Source organism: Anabas testudineus, chromosome 17 (genome assembly GCF_900324465.2).
Source record: "Anabas testudineus chromosome 17, fAnaTes1.2, whole genome shotgun sequence".
Lineage (NCBI taxonomy): Eukaryota > Metazoa > Chordata > Actinopteri > Anabantiformes > Anabantidae > Anabas > Anabas testudineus.
The window spans coordinates 13,927,944-13,944,520 of NC_046626.1; the positions used below are offsets into that span (position 1 = coordinate 13,927,944).

At 39.7% G+C, this 16,577-nt stretch overlaps 2 protein-coding genes across 2 annotated transcripts in view; both read left to right on the forward strand.

Moving 5' to 3' along the window:
* The first annotated feature begins 1,347 nt into the window (after positions 1-1,347).
* Positions 1,348-16,577, forward strand: part of obscnb (obscurin, cytoskeletal calmodulin and titin-interacting RhoGEF b) — a 56,404-nt gene continuing 41,174 nt past the window's right edge. The window contains exons 1-13 of the mRNA XM_026375078.1: positions 1,348-1,515; positions 2,513-3,608; positions 11,637-11,906; positions 12,110-12,370; positions 12,537-12,842; positions 12,928-13,194; positions 13,330-13,436; positions 13,919-14,087; positions 14,478-14,753; positions 14,841-15,122; positions 15,378-15,653; positions 15,762-16,037; positions 16,148-16,435. Of these exons, the coding sequence (XP_026230863.1) occupies positions 2,522-3,608; positions 11,637-11,906; positions 12,110-12,370; positions 12,537-12,842; positions 12,928-13,194; positions 13,330-13,436; positions 13,919-14,087; positions 14,478-14,753; positions 14,841-15,122; positions 15,378-15,653; positions 15,762-16,037; positions 16,148-16,435 (3,865 nt within the window). The 5' untranslated portion in view covers positions 1,348-1,515; positions 2,513-2,521. The remainder of the gene's footprint in view (positions 1,516-2,512; positions 3,609-11,636; positions 11,907-12,109; positions 12,371-12,536; positions 12,843-12,927; positions 13,195-13,329; positions 13,437-13,918; positions 14,088-14,477; positions 14,754-14,840; positions 15,123-15,377; positions 15,654-15,761; positions 16,038-16,147; positions 16,436-16,577) is intronic.
* On the forward strand, positions 5,566-7,499 carry LOC117152982 (putative uncharacterized protein MYH16). Its single transcript, XM_033326479.1, has one exon. It carries the CDS (start codon positions 5,755-5,757, stop codon positions 7,150-7,152), a length of 1,398 nt encoding a protein of 465 aa, XP_033182370.1. The 5' UTR covers positions 5,566-5,754; the 3' UTR covers positions 7,153-7,499.

Consider the following 16,577-nt stretch of genomic DNA (forward strand, 5'->3'; position numbering starts at 1 on the left):
GGGAAAAGCCCACAGTGAAAGAGCAAGAAAATACCATGGAAGCCAAGAAATAGAGGAAAAAGGGCTAAGACTTGTTACCCCTTGTTTCTAGACGCTAAGCATTAGATTTAAGAAATATAATTAGGTTTCTACGTCTGTTATTAAGTAGATTATGTTAGAAAGTGGCATTAAAACTGCAGTGTCACGCTGAATGAATGTTTTTATCACTGTTAAGATGTCATTGGAGAAACATTTTATGCATCACTTCTTTTTTTTTTTTTTTAAGATGAAGTCATAACTTAATTATGGGTTGGACCAGCTGGGTAAAGCAGCTGTCACAATGGTGCCTGTGGAATACAATGTGGCACCAGCACCGTGGCAAGTTCAGTTAATCTCTGATGTTTCCCCAGTCCCACATTGAGGATCAATTCAATCCCAATATATTTTATCCAGAAGAAGAAGAGTCTTTGTCATAAGTGTGGAAAATGTAGCTACCAAAAATATTTAATATGAGTTACTACAGTTTCGCCAAACTAGTGACTTCACAAATGTACATAATTATTGTTATTATTTTTAGTGTCTAAAATAAAAGATGTATTCTTTCCACTTCCTTGGACTAAAAGCATTTTTGTTAGTTGGCCTCAATGAGTCTAATGAGGTAAAGGCCACAATAAGAAAAGGCAACTACATACATATTCAAGTTGAAATTACACACGGGGCTTTACCAGGCTGCTTCCTGTAAGACCTTTAAGACTGGATACGTTCAAATAACAAGTGACTTGTTTACCTTTCAATTCTAACACCAGATTGTGCAGCAGATTTAAGTGTTTTATCGTGTGAAGGCTTTCAAATGGCACAAAAGTGACGAGTAAAATAATCTCAACATTTTACAGACTGTCTTTTGTGGTGTCTGGCAAAAAAAAAGGTCAATACAGATACTATACTGTGAAGAAAATGTGTTTACTTTATTATTATTATTATTATTATTATTATTATTATTATTATTATACCCCCTACATTTGACCTGTGTATAACCTGTTACATATAAAAGTATTCCACTCTGCAGGTGCAAAACATGTGGAGAGTTAATCTTGAGTGCTGGGAGTTGTTTACGACTCAACTTGTGGTGTGTTGCCTGCAGGAGCGTGCAGCCCGAGCAGCAGCCCGAGCAGCAGCCCCAGCAGCAGGCTGCTCTCCTTCCCGACCTCACCCACAGGCTATCTCCAGTCTGCACGGACTAAACGACAGAGTCTATTTTGGAAAGGAGGCTGCGACAAAATAGGCACGTCAGCTATTTGGCATCCTGAGGTACCAGAGAAGAAAGAAAAAAATAAGTGTAGTCCACCGCCCACCGCAGGAGACTGGGGGGGAGGATGTTCCACCATCCTGGATTTACAACCATTTCAAGGATATTTGAGCACAAAGACGACATTTTTATGGGATTTCCAGCGCTGGCACAGGAGTAGGAGATCATCCGGGAGAACCTGACGGACAGCGGGCGTCACATGATTTAGCGTCGGCGGCTGAAGATTGAAGGTGAAAAAGTGGCGATAGCCTAAAAATAAAACAGCATTAATTCTTATTGTCACTTTAACAATTGTAGGGAGCGATTAAAAGTAAGTCAGGGCGGCATTTATGTACAAGTAAATTGATTTTAAAGTGGTTAACTCACACACTGTAGCTACACACCTGTACGGTTAACCGTTAGAAACGCTGTTAGCTAGCGACAACTTCCATTAGCAGTTAAGCTAATGCTTTTCCACCTTAAAAGTTAAATATAAGCGCGTATGTGCCAACTTTTCCAGTTTTGCAAAACTCAAATTACCAGTTAAATTCACCGCATGTTTTTCCACTCGCTTTTATTAGTTTAGAGAATGAAAAAAATAGACACCGTGAGATATGAAGAGGCAGCTTTATCAAACAGCTTAGCTCCCCTTCGCTTCTACAAATGGCCATGGACAGAGACGGGGTCCGACAGCTGAGGCTATTTTTGGGACGCGCAGTTCAAGCGACCGAGGTGACAAAGCTGGCAAATGTCAGCCTCTCAAAGGCATATATCTGCTCTACATGACCTTGTTATAGGGGAATTAATTTGTTGTTGTGTTATTAAGCGATCTTCCTGTTGTTGAATAGGCTGCATGGGCGCGATGTAAAGTTTTCATGATGGCCCATGAATTGGTGCAGGGAGCCTGGACTGATAGTTGGTGTTACAGATATAAATATACCACTCTGAACTCTGGATTTATGTCTATTTTCATTACTTATTTATAGAGTACAGACAGAAAACTGTCATGTCCAGTACTGGCTTTTAAGTGTTTCTTCATAGTTTGTATAGCCACTGACTGACAGAACCTCACTCACTGATTTGTAGAAAAATCACACTTTTACTATTTTAGTTTTTTTGTTTCTGATATGAAATAAATGCGTAAACCATGCCCAACATTTTATTTTATTTTTTGGCCAGCTGTGAGATCTTTCCTTTTAATCATTCCTCTGTGCTGTATTGTAATACTAGTCTTCTCCTTGATTATAGAAACAAACAATGGATCCGAACTTGTTTGGAGGAGTTCCCAGGTTCCTCACTCGCCCAAAGGCATGCTCGGTGTGTGCAGGAAAAGATGCAACACTCAGCTGTACTATCGTGGGCAGTCCAACTCCACTGATCACCTGGGAGAAGGGCAAGCTTAAGCTGACATCTGGGGGCCGATTCAAGACTGTGGAGGATGGAGATGTGTACCGCTTGACCATCTACGATTTAACACTGGAGGATAGCGGACAGTACATGTGTCGGGCAAAAAACAGCGTTGGGGAAGCTTATGCTGCTGTTACCCTTAAGGTTGCCCTGCCAACGGAGATGGCTCAGAGGGCCCCTGTTTTCATGGTTAAACCTACCTCTGCACGTGTAGGTTTGGGAGGTGATGTTGTTTTCCACTGCAGGGTTGCAGCTTACCCTGAGGCCAACTTTGAGTGGGAGAAGGATGGGCGCTACTTGGGGGAGTCTAACCGCATCAAGATCGTTTCTGACGGTGACAGCAGCAACTTAAAAATCCAGAGTGTACGTAACCTGGACAGCGGCACCTACACCTGCAGGGCTCAGAATACTGTTGGGCGTGCACATGCTGCTGCTGCACTTGTTGTGGATGCTCAGGATTCCCACCACCTGGCTGCAGATAAGAACACATCCCTCCTGTCTCACCTCCAAAAGCGCAAAGAGGAAATGAAGAAGGATATCTCCATCTATCGCACTGAAGAAACCAGCTCCTCGCTTGCTTCTTCCTCCACAACCAACATCACAGATGGTTTGAGACTTCTGAGTCTGGAGCATGAGCTGAGGGCATCTGCACTGGCGAAGCTGCCCAAAGGTGTGTTCACTCGTACCTGCACAGTGACTGAGGGCAAACATGCCAAACTCAGCTGCTTTGTGACAGGTCACCCTAAACCTCACACCATTTGGAGGAAAGATGGAACAAACATCAGCGAGGGCCGTAGGCATGTCATTTATGAGGACCAAGCTGAGAACTTCATCCTCAAGATCCTGTACTGCAAGCAGAGTGATAATGGTCTCTACACCTGTAATGCAACCAATATGGCTGGGCAAACCTACAGTGCCGTGTTGGTAATAGTCAAAGGTAAGTGATCAAATCCTAAAAAATAGTACATTCAGATTCAGACAGCAAACCACTCCACTGTTGAGTATTTACAGTGTCTTCATAACATGCATGGGTTAAAGGCTAATGCTGAATCTGGCATTTTTTAAAATAGTATAACTACTTAAATGCACTTCACAAATGTATAGTTCTCATTCATGTGGTTTAAATAAATAAAAAATAGGCAACTGCATATGTTATTTGGCATTGTTGGCAACTGCAGTGTTGTAGGTGTTGTCCACACTGAAGCTTCATTTAAACCTCTGAAAATGTGTGTGTGGCTTTTCACAACAACATTGAATTCTGGCTCATCCTCTGATGGAGGGTGTTACATTGCATCTATTTTCTGCTGGTGATGAGTAGTTCACAGTTGCTAAGATAGTCATTCACTTACAGGAGCACATTGGCACCACCAATGCGACTTCCCTTGGGAAGAAATTGGCCTGAGGGAGGAAACTGTAGAGTTGTAGATTTATGTCCGTTATCAATCTTCATTCGATGAGTTCTATGTTAATGTCGGGAAATGAAGACTTCAGTTTGTTTTACAAATTGCTAGTTTGTTGGATTTAAAAGGAATATTTGCAATGGTTAATTCAATTCTATTATTCACTTTCTTGAAATATATATGATATATAAATTCATGTTTACCATAAATTCTTTATGTTTGGTCTGTAATCTTAGTATATGGTTTGTTTAAGCTGCCATAATGTTTCTGACTTAAATTCTTTGACAGTATTTTTAATTTTTAAAACAGCTCACTTGTCCATTGGAAAGTACGAAACTAGGAAATATTACGTTAATTTTACATGCTACCTTGAATGATTTATTCAATCATCACTCAAAGGGGATGTCTGTGTTTCAACACTGTTAAATGAAGTACACTGGTGAAGCTGTTGGCTTTAAGCCAAACTATGGATATGGATACCGTTTGAAATTGAACCTCCTATTTGAGGTGCAGGAAGAAAGATGAGAACAATATTCTGAAACAGAAATAGTGTCTGTAGTAAACACATGGAAAGCTTTGGACATATTTTATATTTACATTATTGTTCATATACATGAATTATATTAGAATTATATATTAGTCATGAAATCATGTGTATATTAAGCAATTTTCAGTAACATTTTACAGTATTGCAGTTTAACTAATAAGCTTATAGAGTGTCTTATAGTGGGTCTTACAGTGCATCTTAGCTTAGTAACTTCAGGAATTATGGTTTACTCATTAGCTTTACGAACAAGCTTTGTAGTGTATGTGTTGTTGTTGTAAGTGTTGTTTAACAGCAGAAGTTCAGCAGTCAAGCTTTCACAGATGACTCCTTAAGTGGTTTGAATTCACTTGTTGTATTGAAAATTGAAACCAATTAATGTGCACATTTGTAATGAAATTTAAAATATTTTAGTTCAGAGGGTTTGATTGTTTAACAGCCAAGTCTTCAGTTTCAAAAACTTACAGATTAAATTCTTACTGCAATAAATTATCTCTGAGCATAAAATAAATGCTGTCATATCTTTTTAGTGGACTTACTAAAAATAACTTATCAACTAGCAAACGTATTACAAAAATAAACACTGAAACAGATTTCTTGGCAAAATATAAGTTAAAAAACAATGTTTGCAAATAATTTAAAGCTCACATGTTGAACCTAAAACATCTGATTGTTATTTTAAAATAATGTGCTCATTATCAATTTATTATCAGCAGCACGTTTCAAAAAAGTGGAAACAGGGACAATGAAAGACGGGAGAAGTTAAGTGAAACTGCATTGAAAAGAGCAATTATATACATTTATATTAATGTTTATTTACATTTAATTAATTAAATTAAAAATTTAATTTGAGATATTTTCTTTAAACATAAACAAACTGGTATCCAATAGCAACAATACATCAAAGTATGAAATGCTTTCGAATCGACCAATGGTATCACTGAGAACCAAGATCAAAGAACATAAGCTGTGATGTCATAGATACAAGTACTTAAATACAGCAGGTGAAATCAGAGACAAAGTGTTATTTGTCAGAGCCAAGTCACGATTTGGAAACATTTCACTGACCATTGAAAAGCACACAAAATACGTTTGAAACGACAAAAGACAAAGAGAGAAAGAAGAAACAGCTGGACAAGATGGAAAACAACTTCATGAAGGCTAAAATGCCCGTCAATTTCTTTCTTGGAACCCTGGAGCAAGAAGTGAGGTGTCACCTGAAGGACAGCGAAGCCAAGCTGACCCAGAGTGGACGTGAAGGGAAAGTCCTCCTGGAAATCCAAGAGGACTTACTCAGCAATGTCCTCGACCTACTTCAGGGAAACAAAGAGGACAAGTGGAGCCTGGAGAAAGAGACAATGCGGCAGGAGATATGTCAGCTGAAGTCCCTGCTGGAGGAAGCTAACAAGAAACAGAAGTCTTCCCAGAATTATATCAACCATCTGAAGAACCAGCAGACAAACACCAGGACCCAGACAGCTCACAATCCTGAGCTGCAGACGAAAACCATCAAGGATCTGCAGCTCCAGCTGGAGCTCATGAAGCAAGAAAAGGAGAAACTGGAAAAGGAAGTGGAGGCTGAGAAGCAGCTGCGTCTGACGGCTGAAAACAACCTCAAAACATCAACTCTTATGTTGAATGTGCGGCTGTCTAAGAAGGGCAATGCAGAGTATGAGGCCCGTACCAAGGCACAGAAACTGGAGAAAGATCTTCAGCTTGAGCGGGACCACACTAAGGAGCTGCAGGAGAGGCTGAGCAAGATGGAGGAAGCCCTTCTGAAAGAGAAGGAGCAGGCTGAGAGGTCCACAGAAAGGGCCCAGGCTGCTCACAGAGCTCAGCTAGAAGAACAACAAGCCGAGACCACGAAAGTCACAGCTGCCCTGAAAGAGGCACAGGATCAGCTGAACAACGAGCGCCTCCACTTCCAGCAGGAGAAAACCTCCCTGGAGGAGAAGATTGAAACATCCAAAGCCTCCTTTGTGGCTCAACTGGACCAGGAGAAAAACCAACTGTTTGTTGAGCTGAAGGAGGCAAAAGACCAAGTGACAACTGAGCGTCTCCAGTGGCGGGAAGAGAAACTCTCCCTCCTGGCAGACCTGGACACGGAGAAACAGGAGAGAACCATGTTTGACTCTGCTGCAAAAACGAAGATCAACACCCTGACAGCAGCACTGAGAGAGAGCGAAAGCACTCTGAAGACTGACAGTCTTCAGTGGCAGCAGGAGAAAACCACCCTCCTGGAGGAGATCGAGAAGACCAAACAAGTGTACGTGGCTCAAATAGAAGAGCAGAAGAAGACCAACAGCCACGTCACGGCTGCTCTGGAGAAGGCGGAGCAGCAGTTTGAGAGTCACCGTGTGGAGTGGCAGGAGGAAAGGTCATCCCTTCTTCAGTCCACACATGACCTCAACGACGCTCTGAAGACCAAGGAGCAGCAGTGGGAAACAGCAGAGAGCTCTATGAGGGCCCGCATAGAAGAACTCGAGCAGAAGATCGCTAAGAAGAAGAAGAAGAGGTGGTACAGAAAGTTCTTCTGATGCACGGCTCCAGCGTCCTCTGCTCAGCAATAGGAAATGAACACTCCATCACTCACTCACACCTGTACATCTATTCTTGTGAGGACTATAGAGAAGAAACGGTCTTAACCCACAAATAGCTTAGAAAGATTATTTTGGGGGTTAAGACTTGATTTCACTTCCCAGCCATCCTTGGATTGGGGAGCTCTATCTAATTTGCCTTTCCCTACGTCTCTGCCCACGTTCCTTTATTTGAAGGTTCATGGGCAGAGACCCAGGGCTGGGCACCTATTGCTGAGCATGTGGACGTTTTACAACATCAACATTTCATCAACATTTCATTAACATTTCATTAAAAGCAAAAAAAATATTAGTTTGTCTATGTTTTAGTGTTTTAAATGAGTAGATACTTTTAATTAGCTCTACTAAATGATTTAAAGGATGTGTAAACCAGGTGACATGCACTGATGACTACAATAAATGAATTATTATCATAAACTCTATGATCATCTTTCTTTCATATCCAGAGCTAAAACTCTAAGCTCTCCTTTACAATGCAGCAGCTCTACAATGAATTCTACTTTAATAAGGTTATAATTTCCCAGTTTTGAAGTTGAAACTTTCAGCTAAGGAGCTAAAACAATTAAGTATAAAAATAAACTTAAAATAAAAAATATTCCTTTAAAATAAATACAAAGTGTTTTGCACTGATAAATCTGTATCAAACACTGCAGGATAGAATAAAATATAGATAATAAATAATGAAGAGGCGACCTAATCAATTAGAAAACACTGGACTTTAGTCAACTTGAACTTTAGGAAACTGTGACATTCGTTTTCTGGCAGTAATCGTATATTGATCAGTCAGTCATGGCTGCTGCTTCTGCAGGACTTATGTGAATATAACTTTGATTATATAAATTTAAACTGTGGTTTCTTATTCCACCATATTTAAAGTGTATGTCAATGTTTATCAATCAGATTTAGCCAGTGCATCCTGTGTAAATTTAGATTGCTTCAGTTTGCCTATGGATTATTAAATACATGTGCAAGCTAATTACAAAAATAAACACTGAAACAGACTTTCATGTCAAAAACAATGTTTGCAATTCATTTAAAGCTCATTTTTGTTTGAAAAGTGCACAGAGATATTTCAAATGTTTAACCTAAGAAATCTGAAAATGATTTGGCAATAATGTGCTCATTACCAATTTATTAACAGTAACACATTTTAAAAAAGTGGAAACAGAGGCAACGAAAGATAAGAGAATTTATGTCAAACTGCATTGAAAACAGCAATTATATACATTTATATATATATATATTTATATATATATATATATATATATATATACACATTTTTATTTATATATATATATATATATACACATTTTTATTTATATATATATATATATATATACACATTTTTATTTATATATATATATATATATATATACACATTTTTATTTATATATATATATATATATATACACATTTTTATTTATATATATATATATATATATATATACACATTTTTATTTATATATATATATATATATATATATATATATACACATTTATATATATATATATATAGTTTATTTACATTTAATTAATTAAATTACAAATTTAATTTGAGATATTTTCTTTAAACATAAACAAACTGGTATCCAATAGCAACAATACATCAAAGTATGAAATGCTTTCGAATCGACCAATGGTATCACTGAGAACCAAGATCAAAGAACATAAGCTGTGATGTCATAGATACAAGTACTTAAATACAGCAGGTGAAATCAGAGACAAAGTGTTATTTGTCAGAGCCAAGTCACGATTTGGAAACATTTCACTGACCATTGAAAAGCACACAAAATACGTTTGAAACGACAAAAGACAAAGAGAGAAAGAAGAAACAGCTGGACAAGATGGAAAACAACTTCATGAAGGCTAAAATGCCCGTCAATTTCTTTCTTGGAACCCTGGAGCAAGAAGTGAGGTGTCACCTGAAGGACAGCGAAGCCAAGCTGACCCAGAGTGGACGTGAGGGGAAAGTCCTCCTGGAAATCCAAGAGGACTTACTCAGCAATTTCCTCGACCTACTTCAGGGAAACAAAGAGGACAAGTGGAGCCTGGAGAAAGAGACAATGCAGCAGGAGATACATCAGCTGAAGTCCCTGCTGGAGGAAGCTAACAAGAAACAGAAGTCTTCCCTGAATTATATCAACCATCTGAAGAACCAGCAGACAAACACCAGGACCCAGACAGCTCACAATCCTGAGCTGCAGACGAAAACCATCAAGGATCTGCAGCTCCAGCTGGAGCTCATGAAGCAAGAAAAGGAGAAACTGGAAAAGGAAGTGGAGGCTGAGAAGCAGCTGCGTCTGACGGCTGAAAACAACCTCAAAACATCAACTCTTATGTTGAATGTGCGGCTGTCTAAGAAGGGCAATGCAGAGTATGAGGCCCGTACCAAGGCACAGAAACTGGAGAAAGATCTTCAGCTTGAGCGGGACCACACTAAGGAGCTGCAGGAGAGGCTGAGCAAGATGGAGGAAGCCCTTCTGAAAGAGAAGGAGCAGGCTGAGAGGTCCACAGAAAGGGCCCAGGCTGCTCACAGAGCTCAGCTAGAAGAACAACAAGCCGAGACCACGAAAGTCACAGCTGCCCTGAAAGAGGCACAGGATCAGCTGAACAACGAGCGCCTCCACTTCCAGCAGGAGAAAACCTCCCTGGAGGAGAAGATTGAAACATCCAAAGCCTCCTTTGTGGCTCAACTGGACCAGGAGAAAAACCAACTGTTTGTTGAGCTGAAGGAGGCAAAAGACCAAGTGACAACTGAGCGTCTCCAGTGGCGGGAAGAGAAACTCTCCCTCCTGGCAGACCTGGACACGGAGAAACAGGAGAGAACCATGTTTGACTCTGCTGCAAAAACGAAGATCAACACCCTGACAGCAGCACTGAGAGAGAGCGAAAGCACTCTGAAGACTGACAGTCTTCAGTGGCAGCAGGAGAAAACCACCCTCCTGGAGGAGATCGAGAAGACCAAACAAGTGTACGTGGCTCAAATAGAAGAGCAGAAGAAGACCAACAGCCACGTCACGGCTGCTCTGGAGAAGGCGGAGCAGCAGTTTGAGAGTCACCGTGTGGAGTGGCAGGAGGAAAGGTCATCCCTTCTTCAGTCCACACATGACCTCAACGACGCTCTGAAGACCAAGGAGCAGCAGTGGGAAACAGCAGAGAGCTCTATGAGGGCCCGCATAGAAGAACTCGAGCAGAAGATCGCTAAGAAGAAGAAGAAGAGGTGGTACAGAAAGTTCTTCTGATGCACGGCTCCAGCGTCCTCTGCTCAGCGATAGGAAATGAACACTCCATCACTCACTCACACCTGTACATCTATTCTTGTGAGGACTATAGAGAAGAAACGGTCTTAACCCACAAATAGCTTAGAAAGATTATTTTGGGGGTTAAGACTTGATTTCACTTCCCAGCCATCTGTGGATTGGGGAGCTCTATCTGATTTGCCTTTCCCTAGGTCTCTGCCCACGTTCCTTTATTACAAGGTTCGTGGGCAGAGACCCAGGGCTGGGCACCTATTGCTGAGCATGTGGACGTTTTACAACATCAACATTTCATCAACATTTCATTAAAAGCAAAAAAAATATTAGTTTGTTTATGTTTTAGTATTTTAAATTAGTAGATATTTTTAATTAGCTCTACTAAATGATTTAAGTTATGTGTAAACCAGGTGACATGCCCTGATGACTACAATAAATGAATTATTATCATAGACTCTATGATCATCTTTCTTTCATATCCAGAGCTAAAACTCTAAGCTCTCCTTTACAATGCAGCAGCTCTACCATGAATTCTACTTTTAAAAGGTTATAATTTCTCAGTTTTGAAGTTAAAACTTTCAGCTAAGGAGCTAAAAAAAATTAAATATAAAAATATACATTCCTGAAAAATAATTTTGCATTGATAAATCTGTATGAAACCCTGCAGGATAGAATAAAGTACAGATATTAAATAATGAAAAGGCGACCTAGTCAATTAGACACACTGGACTTTAGTCAACTTGAACTTTAGGAAACTGTGACATTGGTTTTATACTATCCTCTGACGTTTTACACTGAATAATTAACTACTTTAAACTTAAAAATGAAAATAACAGTAAGCTGCAGTTATAACCAGTTAATTTTCCTCCGACTTGTATCTCAGCCTGTGTTCTTTTATTGTCAGATTCTGTTGTCGGCAGTGATCACATATTAATCAGTCAGTCATGACTGCTGCTTCTGCAGGACTTATGTGAAAATAACTCCTGTTAATTAGATCTACACTGTGGTTTTCCTATTTCTTTCTTAAGCGATGTCAATGTTTGTCAATCAGATTTAGCCAGTGTGTCCTGTGTAAATTTAGATTGCTTCAGTATGCCAGTGGATTATTAAATACTCAACATGTTAAGTAAGTAAGTAAAATGAATATACTGTTGTGTTTCACTATTTTAGAGCCAAAGGTGCCATTTAGGAGGAAGCTGCAGGATGTGGAGGTACAGGAGAAAATGTCAGCCACTCTCATGTGTGAAGTACCTCTTATTGCTACCCAGACCAACTGGTTCATGGAGGAAACAAAGTTGGAGCAAAATACCAAATATCGTATGGAGGAGGATGGCACCCTACGTCGTCTAACCATACACAATGTCACCACCAATGATGATGCTGTTTATATCTGTGAGATGAAAGAAGGCAGTCGCACTGTAGCTGAGCTCACTGTCTTGGGTATAATTGAGATCTTTCTTCTTTGTAGTTTTTGTTTATTGTTTAACATTTTATGTGTGTTTTAATGTGACATTTATATCCTGCTAAAAATAAGAAAAATATTGTGATTTCTGCAATTGGATCCAGAGTATCTGTTCCTTGGAAATCTTCTCTTATTTATATTTTCTACTATTTTGTAACGTGTACTTATTGGTATATCCTAGGTAATATTACCAAGAAACTTCCCCGGAGGACAGTTGTTCCTGTCAGTGACACAGTTATATTCTGTGTGGAGCTGGAGCATCCCTGTCCAGATGCATACTGGACCCGCAATGGGGAAAAGCTAAAGGAAAATTCACGTATTTCCATTGCCTGCATGCTCAGACAGTACACGCTCACAATTAGAGATTGCCAGGTAGATGACACAGGAGAAGTGGCCTTTGTGGCTGGAGACTGCAAGACGTCCACTCGTTTCTCTGTCACTGGTGAGGATGATATCTCAGTATAAATGCTATTTTTTAGCAATAAATTTTTGACCTGCTTACAAAATCATATGCAAGAATTCGGGTTTTCCAACCTTGTGTTCAACTATAATCGTTCAATACTTATCTGATAAGATAAACAGGATTATCATTACTTTTTCTGCTCCAGCGGCAAGGAAGCATCCTCCTGATCCCCCAGTTGATGCTGTGGTGCAGAACAAGACTGACTCATCTATCACCATTCAGTGGTCTCCTCCTGACAGCGATCGCCCTGTACCCATTAAGGGCTACATCGTGGAGAGGAGGAAGGTTGGCACTCAAACATGGCAAAGGTGCAACGCTGGAGAAACCATTGTTTCAACTGAAATCACCATCTGTAACTTCACTGAAGAAGCCAGCTACCAGTTCCGTATCTCTGCTATGAATGACTTTGGCCAAAGTCCCTACCTGGAGGTGCCTGGAAGCTTCTTCCTTGGTAAGACCGATATCCTTTGGGCATTCCTTAATGTGCATGGTTGTGGAAATTCAACTGTTCTTTTCTTATTCTTGGTTGCCTACAGAACCCACTGCAGAAATCAGAAAAGGCCTGATGAATAGCACTGCCATCTGTGGTGAGGAGTTCTCTGTGTCTGTGGAGCTGTCTGCTGTTTGTTCTGCCTTCTGGTCTCTTAATGGCCGCCTCCTGCGCAGTGGAGCCGACTACCTCATCACCAGGTCCAAGAACACGCACACTCTGCTCATTCGTGTTGTGACCATGGAAATGAATGGAGCTGAAGTCAAGTTTGTGGGTGGAGGTTCACAAAGCAGTTGCATCCTATCTGTAAAGGGTATGCACTTGATCATAGTGAAAAATGCAACTATTGATAGGGAAAACTGCTCTAAATTGCAGTATAGTTCTGTTTTAAAGACTTATGTATTTTACGTGAAGAGTAAATTGGTTATTCTTTCTTCCTTCTTTTAAGCCCCTGCTGTTAGGTTCATTAATAAGCCAGCTCAAATGGAGGTGGTGACGTGCAGTGCTCAAGCAACTGCTCAGTTGACTGCTGAGGTGTCAGATTACAATACACAGGTTTGTGATTAAATATTAACTTACTTTATGCATTGACAGATTATATTAATAAACCATTAACTTTACAAATGCACACAGGGATTGAAGGAACACAAGTGCTAAGTTGTGCAACTAAGAGGCTTTCACTTATGTTTTTGATTAAGCATTTTTAGTGGTCAGGTAAATGGACATCAGAAAGATATTACATTAAAGTTGATGATGATCTTTGATTAACGATAGCTTCTACTTTGGAAAGAATTGACCCCATTTGGTTGAAATTATTAGGGCGTATTCTTCGGGTGATAAGGGCAATCAGCATCCTACGTTACCCATTAACATCATCTCTATAGTAATGTTTTACCCAGGTGTTTATGTAAATACTTAAATACTTGTCAACATTGTCACCTACATAGCTTTGCTAAAATAGTAATAGTCCAGCTTAAATATATTATTTATTTGTCTTGTATTAACAGCCTCACATATGTTTTTGATTTGTTATTTAGGTAGTTTGGATGAAGAATGGACGAGAAGTGAAAATGGGTAAGAAGTATGAATATGTCACAATTGACCGCAAGAGGATCCTGATGGTACACAATGTTACAGAGGAAGATGTGGGGATCTATGAGTGTGCTTTAGATGATGACAGGATGTCCCTGCAACTCACACTCAAAGGTACACTTAAGTTTTAAATTTTAATCTGTCATAGAAGAAAATCGGCAGTCTGACTGTTTTGCAAGTGTTTTGCTAAATATTAAAAATATCTTGCTCTGTGCAGTGATTTTAGAAAAGTTAACTGGACTCTTAACTGGAGTGTGTAACACATATTTCTTGAAGCTCACATACAGACACTCTGTCTTTTACCATGTTATATATTAGGATGTGATCTTTTAAAGAGATGACTAAGCCTCAAAGATTTTACATGCTATTCCCTAATTATGCAATTTGTAGTACATTTTGTAGGTTTTTAAAACAAAATCTTTAAAATGGTCCTTTAGTCAACATTTAAAAGCAAAATGTTCAAATAAATAAAAACAACTAAATTTCAATCTGTTTTTCTGTAAGATGAACCTGCTAAGTTCCTGAACAAGGCAAGAGGTCCCATGGGACTGTCATCTTCCCTTAAAGGAGATCTTGAGCTCAGCTGTGAGGTGTCTCCTGCCAGTGCATTGGTTGTGTGGAGAAGGGATCAGGTGGAGATCACTGAGGACCAAAGAACTACCATCATCTCTAAAGGGACTCAAAGGAAACTTATCATAAAGAATGCCAAGAAAAGTGACGAAGGACATTACTCCTGCGAGACAGATGCAGACAAAGTTACATTCCACGTCAAGATAAAAGGTAAGAATGTTCTATGCTTTTGTGGTACAATTTAATACTCGATTTTGCATCAGACATGTAAATTCCTTTACCTTATTTTTATGTCAGAAACTCAAGCCCTAGCTGCCTTCTCCAACAAGGAGTCAGTTCAGAAGGAGGTGAAAGCCTCTATTTCCCAGAAGGCAACTCTTAGTTGCAGTGTTTCTGATAGCAAGACAGAGGTGACATGGTATAAAGACGGAAAGCTGTTGGTATCCAGTAGGACAACATACTCCGAAGCAAAAGGCAGTACTCGTCAGCTGGTGATTGAAAAGGTGGAGAAGAGTGATGCTGGAGAGTATACCTGTGAAGCAGGAGGGGATAAGCTGGTCTTCAAGTTATTTGTGTCAGGTAGAGCTGTTCGATTTATTAATATACCTGCATATATAATTTAACCGATAATTTTAGTTTGTTGCACAAATTTTGTAATTTTTCATTTAACATGTTTGTCAGGGGGAGTAAATAATGCATAAAATATTTATAATTATCATATGCTTAAAAAGGTGCCATAAAGAATTTGTTAATTCAGTGTCTCTTATATTTTTCAGTCATTTGTGGTTTTAAACAGTGCTCATAACAACTATACCTGATTAATGTTATCCTTAGAGGCCCAGTCAGCTTTCTTCAACAAGGAATCAGTTCAAAAGGTGGTAAAAGCCACTGTATCTCAGAAGACCACTTTAAGCTGTGAGGTGACTGATACCAAAGCAGAAGTAAAATGGTACAAGGATGGCAAGCTGCTGACCTCCAGTAAGACAATTCATGCAGAATCCAAAGGCAGGAGTCGCCAGCTGGTGATTGACAGTGTGGAGAGGAAGGATGCTGGAGAGTACACCTGCGAGGCTGGGAATGAAAAGTTGGCATTCAACATCCATGTGGCAGGTAAGAGGGAGGGTGGATTTTCACAACGATTATATTACTTATTAAGTGTGATCAACTCATGCTGAATGGACAGCATAAGATATGTTCTTTGTGTGACTCCTTTATCAGAGGCCCAGTCAACCTTCTTCAACAAGGAATCAGTCCATAAAGAGGTTAAAACCACTCTGTCCCAGAAGACCACTCTAAGCTGTGAGGTTTCTGATTCAAAGACCGAGGTAAAATGGTACAAGAATGACAAGCTCCTCACTTCCACCAAAACCATACATGCAGAGTCTGTGGGGAAAAGTCGCCAGCTGGTAATAGAGAGTGTGGAGCAGAAGGATGCTGGAGAATACACGTGTGAGGCTGGGACTGAAAAACTGGTCTTTAAACTCCAGGTGGCAGGTAGGGGAAAGGCCTGAAGTGGCTTATAGATTAGGTCTTTATTGATGTACAAGTTATCAATGAACAAAAAAAAAAATTTTTGTCATCCACATTTTTGCTTTCTTTTATAGACACACAAGTCCAGTCTGCATTTTCTAATAAGGAGTCAGTCCAGAAGGTGGTAAAAGCCACTCTCTCCCAGAAAGCCACTCTGAGCTGCGAGGTAGCTGATACTAAAACTGAGGTGAAATGGTACAAGGATAGCAAGCTCCTGACCTCCAGTAGTCTTACTGGAGTCCACACAGAGTCAAAGGGCAGAAGTCGCCAGCTGGTGATTGACAGAGTGGAGAAGAAGAATGCTGGAGAGTATGTGTGTGAGGCTGGGACTGAGAAATTGGTCTTCAAAGTACAAGTGGAAGGTAATTACCAAATTCAAATATATATATATATATGTATATATATGTGTGTGTGTGTGTGTGTGTGTGTGTGTGTGTGTGTGGTTCTGTAAGATGTATAATATAAAAATTTAGACGGTTACAATTTCACTAATATGACAAGCGA

Bases quoted from the DNA above. Each gene is read 5' to 3' on its own strand.
- LOC117152982 (XM_033326479.1), top strand. From the start codon at position 5,755: ATGGAAAACAACTTCATGAAGGCTAAAATGCCCGTCAATTTCTTTCTT.